Source organism: Columba livia, chromosome 6, assembly GCF_036013475.1.
Source record: "Columba livia isolate bColLiv1 breed racing homer chromosome 6, bColLiv1.pat.W.v2, whole genome shotgun sequence".
In the NCBI taxonomy this organism is placed as follows: Eukaryota; Metazoa; Chordata; class Aves; order Columbiformes; family Columbidae; genus Columba; species Columba livia.
The window spans coordinates 38,843,301-38,852,064 of record NC_088607.1 but is presented as its reverse complement, the minus strand read 5'-3'; the positions used below and the strand labels follow the sequence as shown (position 1 = coordinate 38,852,064).

At 45.7% G+C, this 8,764-nt stretch overlaps 1 protein-coding gene across 1 annotated transcript; it reads right to left on the bottom strand.

Annotated features, from left to right (window-relative positions):
• Positions 1-1,072: 1,072 nt before the first annotated feature.
• On the bottom strand, positions 1,073-8,736 carry TFAM (transcription factor A, mitochondrial). Its single transcript, XM_065068180.1, has 7 exons — positions 8,593-8,736; positions 8,375-8,508; positions 5,942-6,012; positions 4,569-4,718; positions 3,365-3,460; positions 2,798-2,854; positions 1,073-1,832 (listed from the first exon to the last, which is right to left on the bottom strand). The coding sequence occupies exons 1-7, from the start codon at positions 8,658-8,660 to the stop codon at positions 1,614-1,616; spliced, it is 795 nt and encodes a 264-aa protein (XP_064924252.1). The 5' UTR covers positions 8,661-8,736; the 3' UTR covers positions 1,073-1,613.
• Between the last annotated feature and the right edge of the window lie 28 nt (positions 8,737-8,764).

Here is an 8,764-nt window from a genome sequence, read left to right as displayed (position 1 = left end):
ACGTGACGGCCCCGGGGAGCCGAGCCCCGCCCGCCCCGGGGAGCCGAGCCCCCGAACCGCCCCGGGGAGCCGAGCCCCCGAACGGCCCCGGGGAGCCGAGCCCCGAACCGCCCCGGGGAGCCGAGCCCCGAACGGCCCCGGGAAGCCGAGCCCCGAACCGCCCCGGGGAGCCGAGCCCCCGAACGGCCCCAGGGAGCCGAGCCCCCGAACCGCCCCGGGGAGCCGAGCCCCGAACCGCCCCGGGGAGTCGGGTCCCCGAACCGCCCCGGGGAGTCGGGTCCCCGAACCGCCCCGGGGAGCCGAGCGCCCGACCCGCCCCGGGGAGCCGAGCCCCCGAACGGCCCCGGGGAGCCGAGCCCCGAACGGCCCCGGGGAGCCGAGCCCCCGAACCGCCCCGGGGAGTCGGGTCCCCGAACGGCCCCGGGGAGCCGAGCCCCCGAACCGCCCCGGGGAGTCGGGTCCCCGAACCGCCCCGGGGAGCCGAGTCCCGAACCGCCGGGCCCGAGTTCTCCCACACGCGCGTGGAAGGAGGTTCGAGGTACCCTCAGGGACCTGCTGGGAACTGTGCGTGAGGGACGAACCTCCCGGCTGGGAGAGACACCAAGAGCAGTGAGGGGAAAAAGGTAAGAGAGAAGAAATGAAAAAAAGAGGGGAAAAATAGGGGAGGGAGAGAGGAAGGAAAATTTTAGAAAGTAAGAAAAGGAAATAAGAAAGAAGAAACAAAAAATAATAATAAGAAAACCTCCTGTGTGGCTTTGCAGTCCACATGGGTAAACAAGCGGCTCTGTGGGTCAGGCAGCTCTGCAGGCTGACACCCCTGAGTACTGACCAAGCGTTCCTTCTACAAATACAGGTTCTGCAGAACACCTGTGAGACTTCTACTAAAACACACCAAGCCCAGTAAAATAAAAAACAAGCAGCTCTTCAAAATACCTGTATTTATTCCACCAAGACCCAAAGTTCCACCAGTTTGTGTGTTTTCTATCCAGGCTGTTCCAAATACGACAACAGGAAGGCAAAAGTGTTTGCAGGTATCCAAACAAAACCATGGAATTAGAGTCCGATAAAGATGTTTATAGAAAAAAATCATATGGTCTTTAATGAAATGCAACAGAAGTGGTACACACAGATTGATACGTACAAAAAGACAGATGCATACAATAAAGGTATTTTACATTTCTTGTGCCTCTTGCTGAAATGTAGAACATATCTCTTCATGACCATGACCATGGAGGGAATAAAACAGAAGTGTTAAAACTCATATTGCAGCTCTTATTTACTGAATTTAGACGGTAACACAGTAGAATATTCTCGCTTTCATAAAAAAATATCTTATAAAAGCCAGCTGTTACCTACCGTTACTGAAGAGCTCTGCTGATGTCAGTATCACTATTCACAGCTTGATTAACCGGTAACTGTACAGTTCAGGCTACAGCCTCAATGATTATTTCAGTCAGTTCCAGAGACCACGGGTCCTCTCTCACCTCAGCCCCTTCTCTGTGTCGCCCTTTACGGGTTTCCCCAATTTCAGCATTAACGCTGGCTGCAGAATTTACACCCCCAGACAAAGGCATGACAACCAAAGGGCATTAAATACAAAATACTTCACCATTCTATTCTTCCGATTTTTTCAACTTTAGCTTTGCCGCCTTTTCACGTGAGGAAGCTTTGGCTGTTTCGGCTTTCTTGGCCGTTTCCCGAGTCGGCTTTTTTGGCTTTTGCTTTTCGGAACGTACCAGGTCTTCACGTCCCAGCTCAATCATTTTTGCTTCCCACGACTTGATTTCATTCTCGTACCGAACCTTATCGTCTTCAGCAAGCTGCAGGTACGGCTGGAAGAACATTATGTGTGGTTAGGAAATACAAAGAGTTATGGAAGGGGCTGCGTGGGGATAACTGCCAGGTCACATCCTCCCTTTGATACAAAGGTGACTCACTACCAGACCTACGTGTGCACGCCAGGCACGAACTTCTGCCTCCAGCAAATTTAAAAAACCTCAAATTTGCACCAAAAAAATGAAATCTTAGCATTGAATTATGGTTATGTCAACAGATGGCCATTCCTGAAGAGGAAATGTATTCATTAAGGCTTTTTGAGTACTAGTTTGAGGGAGCTGGCAAGTACAGAACATGGTATTTCTGCACAACTTTTTCTACAACAAAACAAAAACGTGCGCTTAGCGAAGGTTCTAAGTACACGTTCAAAACACTCCGTAAGGTCAGTCAGGAGGAACATACAGAATACCTGAAAATCTGGAGGCTTAGGTCAGATTTCGGTATCGCATCTCCTCTGATTTTCACACCCCCAATCTGCAGGTTCGTATTTTGATACACTGAGAAAACTGGCAGAAAAGCATGCCCAAGAAAATCCAAGTTAATAAATTACTGTGCACACATCACTTGTAGATTTCTGTTGCTTTTACCTGTCAGGTCTTGCAATGAGCAGCAAATTAATACGCTGCCATTTAAAAATATTATAGATTAGGAAAAAAAATAAATCAAATTGTTGTATGTTATTCCACCTTCCTCCTGAGATGCCATTCAACACCCATTTCCAGCCATACAGAACTTGCATCCTATCCCACCTGCTCACATTTCACCAACACCATGGAAGGAATGGTCACTACTGGAATAAAAATAATGACTGACCGTCTTTCCCAAGATGCACAAAGACGACCTTGGAGTATTTTCCTCAGTATTATATTTGAACAATCCAGTTCAAGATTCTGTGAGAATGTATTGACTTTGATTCGAGTTTGTCATCAGATCACCGCCTCACCAAAACCCACTGACGTACCTGCTTTTGAGCAGTGGACAGTTTTTGCCATGAGTCAAATAACTGCTTCATCTTCGCCTACAGGATACGGAATAGGCAATAAATTAGGATTATTTCAACAGCAGAGTCACCACAGAGGGTTGCAGATAAGTGCCAAACTAGTGAAGACCAAGTATAAATCAAGGTAAAAACGCACAGTCACACGGGCTTACTACACCCCCTTAATGTAAATAATAAATGACACAGTTCAACAAGTTGCCGGGCATCATCTGAGCTACATTTACAGGTGATAAAAGCACAAAGCAGTTTAAATTACTTAGACTGCCACAAAAGCAGGCAAGCAGAACAACTGAGCTGATTTATAGCAACAAGACTACACCTCACCCCGCATTTTGGTTTCATTTAAACCAAACCCTAATTTAAGGCAAGCCCACATAAACGTGAACTGTGACCACAGGAAACTTTGTGCCACTTTAGGAGTGAACTGAACACTGAACTACAGGACGGTTTATTTGAAAATGACAGAATATAAAACAGATTTTCTCGATACAATAGATCTGTTTTAATGGACAACCTTTCCTGCCTTACCGCAGGTGAAACTCCCACACTTTCTTTGAAGTTTTCTGACACAAAAATGTTAAAGCCGCTACGAGGTCTTTTAGGTTTTCCAAGGACAGTCAATTCCTTTAAAAAACAAGAAAAGTTATTCAATCCACCAAGCATGTACTTTTTCTGAAACAAAATTTAGCATCTGTCTTTATGTTTTATACAAAAATCAGACTCAAATTAATTTTTGGTGGTTTATTCTGCAACCTGGACTGTATGTAAAGATGCTTTAGCTATTCTCACTTGTCGAGGCTAATGGTAAACTATATTAAGAAAAGCTAACAACATGAATTCTCACACATTAAAGAAGGCATTTTAAAACTGCTCCTTACTTCAGCTGAGTCTTGCAGAAAAACAAAAACTGTTACTACATTCCACTCAGTATGAAAGTCACGCTGACAAGCTTTCTATTATCTTAGAAAGGCTTTGGTTTCTGGTGTGAAACGCTTGCTGAGAGGAGGGCAGATACCCTGCTTGGTGGGAGGTGAGAGGGTGGAACAGAACCAGCAGATTTCTAAGGTAAAAAAAGAACAAATTAGGTTTCTGCTATCAGAATGCTTTGCCTACAGGGATGATTGTGCTTTCACAGATAGTCCTGTCTCTCAGGATTTGTATATAAACCAGCTAAAAGCGAACAGGGAAGACGATCTGCGTGAATAAGTCAATAAAGGGCACTACCAGATGTGCCTCTACACAGTTCTAGTTCAACGTGCCAGCAGCCGCCCAGGGAGCAAAGTGGCAGAATCCAAAGAGAGGAAGGAAAAAAGGTGACTTCAAACAGCCACCACCTTGCAGGGACAACTGAAAGTAACAGACACAAGGCCTTTGTGAGAAGCTGTTTCTGGATGTCTTCGCAACCACACAAAGCACTGCTGCTTCTAATGTCTTTTATTACCCCTCATTCCTCAGGGCAGCTTTAGGAAATGGAAGTAAAACGCATGGAAAAGCTACCTGTGAGCACAAAGTTCTAATTCTGGTCTTCAAACACAGGAAAACCACTGAAATAACTGCTACCACCAGCAATTATTTTAGTCCATGGGGTTTTGTTCGGCGTTCGTGGTGTGTTTTGGTGGTGGCGTGTTGTGGATTTTTATTCTAAGAGTCGCTTTTCTATTTCTAAGCATGCTTCAGCTGTGCTCTGTATACGAGACAAATAGAAAAGAACCTTCAGCTTCAAGGTACTTACTCTTCTGACCCTGAACAATCGTCTTTTTGCCAGTCGTCTTCTCCGTTCTTCTTTCAGAGCCGCGGCCTGGGCTGGCGTTAGCTGTGCTTTATACATGGCCAGCTGCTGCTGGTATTTTTGCCAGTCTGCCTTTCTAGCGTCCTCATAAATCTGCAAAGCAAACCATCACCAACCTTAAACACACGCTGTCAGCCTGAAGCACTCGACCATTAACAAGCTAACACTTCTAATCTACTAAAAAAAATAAACGCAGACCACCCTGGAGCACAATATTTTTAAAGTAATTTCAGATGTTTGATTAGAATGGATTCAGAACTCTGATTCAAAACCTGCGCCTGTCCCATTAATGATCTGTTAATGTGGTAACGCCGCACGAGTCTTCAGACGCAGCTCAGAGCGATAACAATGTTCCATACATGGAGGAAATGCTGAAGCGCGGTTGAAACGATTACCCGCTGCAGCACACGGGTGCTCCAGTCACCAAAGAGATCCTTACACCTGCCAATATCAGGTATAGAACCATGGCCTGGGCACCAAGCAGAGCTGAGCCAGGACAACCAGCACCCAGGCAGACCTGAAAAATCACCACCCTGCTCTCCATTTCGGCAAACAAACGGAAAGGCAGATTTATACTAAAGCACACGGAGGCAGAAGCCCAGAAGGGATAGAAAAGTACTTCAATTCCATTGAACAAAGACATGATTTTAGCTAGAAATCTGCAATTAGTTCCTAACTGAATCTAATTGCTGACTGCAATCAAGGAAGAACAATCATTTTGCTATAAATGCACTTATAATCAGCAATGATTAGCAATTCTGTTGTTTTAAATTATCCATTGAAACTGCCACTCTTTAAGAAACTTCAGCGCCTACGACAAAAAGAAACTTCAAGCAAGTTACCTGTAAGTTTAGTCTCTATCTAATCAGCAGAAAAAAAAAAGCTGGTCCTTTCACCAAAATTAATTGAAGTTTCACCTAACATGTATATAAAAGTAGAACAACTTTACAATACTTAAGTTATTATACACGTAACGCACACACATCTGCAATTACCCTTCCAAAAGAAATGAGATGTTGGTTCTGCAGCCACAGAGAGCAAGACCTGTGTCAGATTAGAAACACAAAACCCATTGCCACAAGTATCAAAGCTTCTTTCCCTGTGTCCTTCAAAGATCCAAATTCTCTTCAGAACTGTATTTATGTCTAAACCTTTGTACAAAAGTGCCTTTTAAATGTTGTTTTAAAAAAAAAACCCCAGCAAACAAAGAAAAAAAATCACCACACAAAACAGAAAATGCACAGAGGACACCAAACAAAACCCATCATTAAGATTCTATAGAATTCAAAGTACACAGGGCAAAGATACAAACTCACCTGCTTCTGTGATGCTGGTAACTCCTTCCAAGCACCTGCTATTTTTCTAACCAGCTCCACGTTGCCTATTTCTGTCCGTTAAGATTAGAAAGCAAGAAAACAAAGATCAATGTTGTATCTTTAGCAAACTGCTTCCATTTTTTCCAAGAAAAGCTGTCACTAGAATATTTTTCCTGTACAAATGCATTGTCCTCCTTTTATAAAACCAACTTACTGGGGCAGTTAAAGGGAACTGTAATATTTGGGGGAAGAGTCCCTGCTTTTGCTGCAAACTCAAATGAAACACAGAGTTATAAACAGAAGCACCATTCCAAGACAGACAGCTACCACTTTCTCCACAAGTTTCTCTGTTTCTGGCAAAAAGAGTCTGCTGGATTCTTCAAAGCAAGTATAATGTGACTTCATCCACCTGATACGGCACACGTGCTTGATCTTTATTAAAATAAAGTCCTTCATTTACAATATTATTCAATAGAAGGTTAAAAAAAAATAATTTCCTTCTCTCGCAAACAAAATTACAGTGACCTGAATGTGCTTTGGTTTTCAGCTGACTGCCTTTGACAAAGCCCTTGCACTATGGTGCTTTGATGAGGTTTCCAGCCAGACCTGAATTTGTAAATGGGGAAAGCAAAATAATTAAAAAACAAATAAGAACCCAGCGGGTGGTAGAAAGAAGATATAAGCTTCTGTTTTCTTGAAAAACCCTTTCCAGGCTTTTGCTCTGCTTCATGCTGAAAGAAATAATAAATCTTTGTCTCTCAAATGTAAAGTTCAGCCATTTAACAGTAGAATTAAGCTCTTATCAGTAACCTGACTTTCAGAATTCTGGCAAAACCAAGACAGGTGGAGCGTCTTAAGTCCAAGTATACTGAGCTATATATATATATATATATATTTGAAAATACAATGCTTTGCCAAAAAAAAAAAGAAAGTTCATTTTTGAACATTACCTCTACTGGAACAAGAAAGCCCCGAATTCTCAATTTGCAGTGCACTTATTTGCAGATTACTCACATTTTGGAAACGTGGCACACACCTACAAAAACCTCTGCAAGTTCAGGGTCTCAGCCTTTCAGACTGTTGAGCTCTTGAACTACCGAGCAACACAGGGTGTCAAAGGGGCTCTATACTCAGATTTACCTCATCACTCGCCCAATGTGACCATGGATCTTTAAATATTTTAACACTCATTTCAACAGTATTTTCAAAATCGGCACAGCATTGTATTTTGCTGCTACCTGACAAGAGCAACCGCATTGCCTACGAACGAATTTTTAGATAACACATTTAACACATTAACAGAAAAAACATTTTCTTCTAACTACAGTCGCTTTTTCTCACGTATACATCGAGGTAATCCAGTACATATAGTTTTTAAATTACTAAGCAGCAAAATAAAATCATATCCAGCTCATTGTATCAGCAATAGTGCACTTCAAATACATACGGATTTAAAGATAAATAAAAATCACAAATTATTGTTAACACATACTGCCAGGTGAGCTCTTCCTTCAAGCATTTTTAAAGTTACAGAAAAGCATTAACTTTCAGAGCTTATTGAGTATAAAAACTAAGTTCACACATGCAGAGGCAGGAATTATGGCAATGCTGAATCTCTTTGGGGTACAATACAGACAATGAGATAGCTCAGGTCTCCTAAAACCACGGTAAATTCGCTTCAGCTACTTGGTGACACTCAGTTTCACAAAGTGATACTTTGTTCCAGTTTCCCTTTAGGAAGCACTGGTAGCACCCGGAGGGACAGACGGCAGATTCTCTGGGGAACCCCGAGCACCCGAGGGGCTCAGATCTCTGTGTTTCAAGGAATCACAGAGTGTCAGGGGTTGAAGGGACCTGGAAAGCTCATGCAGTGCAATCCCCCCATGGAGCAGGAACACCCAGATGAGGTTACACAGGAAGGTGTCCAGGCGGGTTGGAATGTCTGCACAGAAGGAGACTCCACAACCTCCCTGGGCAGCCTGGGCCAGGCTCTGCCACCCTCACCAGGAACAAGTTTCTTCTCAGATTTCAGTGGAACCTTTTGTGGTCCAGTTTATACGCCTTACCCCTTGTCCTACCATTGGTTGTCATTGAGAAGAGCCTGGCTCCATCCTCCTGACACTCACCCTTTCCATATTGATCCCCATGAATGAGTCACCCCTCAGTGTCCTCTTGTCCAGCTCCAGAGCCCCAGCTCCCTCAGCCTTTCCTCACACGGGAGATGCTCCACTCCCTTCAGCATCTTGGTGGCTGCGCTGGACTCTCTCCAGCAGTTCCCTGTCCTGCTGGAACTGAGGGGCCACAACTGGACACAATATTCCAGGTGTGGTCTCCCCAGGGCAGAGCAGAGGGGCAGGAGAACCTCTCTGACCCACTGACCACCCCCTTCTAACCCACCCCCGGATGCAGCAGCACGAAGCCCCGCGGCCTCACCCGGGTTCCTCTGCCGGAAAGCCGCGTGCTGCTCCTTCAGGAATCGGAAATAGGCCGTCAGGGGCCGCTTGGGCCGCTCCTCCGCGCCGCTCCCCCGGGACAGGCACCTCTCGCCCAGGCCAGCGCCGCCGCCCCTGCACACAACACACCGCGGTTACCGCCGCGGGCACGGGGAGAGCCAGAGCGCCCCGCCCGCCGCCGCCGGGCACCCCGCGCACCTGAGGAGCCGCTGCGCGCCGCCCAGCAAGGCCGCGGCCCGGCCCAGAAGCGCCAGCGCGCCCGCCATGCTGCCGCCGCACCGCCGCACGGCACGCTGGGACAGCGACCTGCGGATTGGCTGCTTGTTGCTATGACGCCCGCGAAGGGGCGGGGCGAGGAAAGAGGCACCGC

Coding starts and splice junctions, on each gene's coding strand:
- TFAM (XM_065068180.1), bottom strand. CDS start 8,660: ATGGCGGGCGCGCTGGCGCTTCTGGGCCGGGCCGCGGCCTTGCTGGGC. Junction 8,509..8,592: donor GGCGCGCAGCGGCTCCTCAG/GTGCGCGGGGTG, acceptor TGTTGTGTGCAG/GGGCGGCGGCGCTGGCCTGG. Junction 1,833..2,797: donor TGTCCACTGCTCAAAAGCAG/GTACGTCAGTGG, acceptor ATGTTCTTCCAG/CCGTACCTGCAGCTTGCTGA.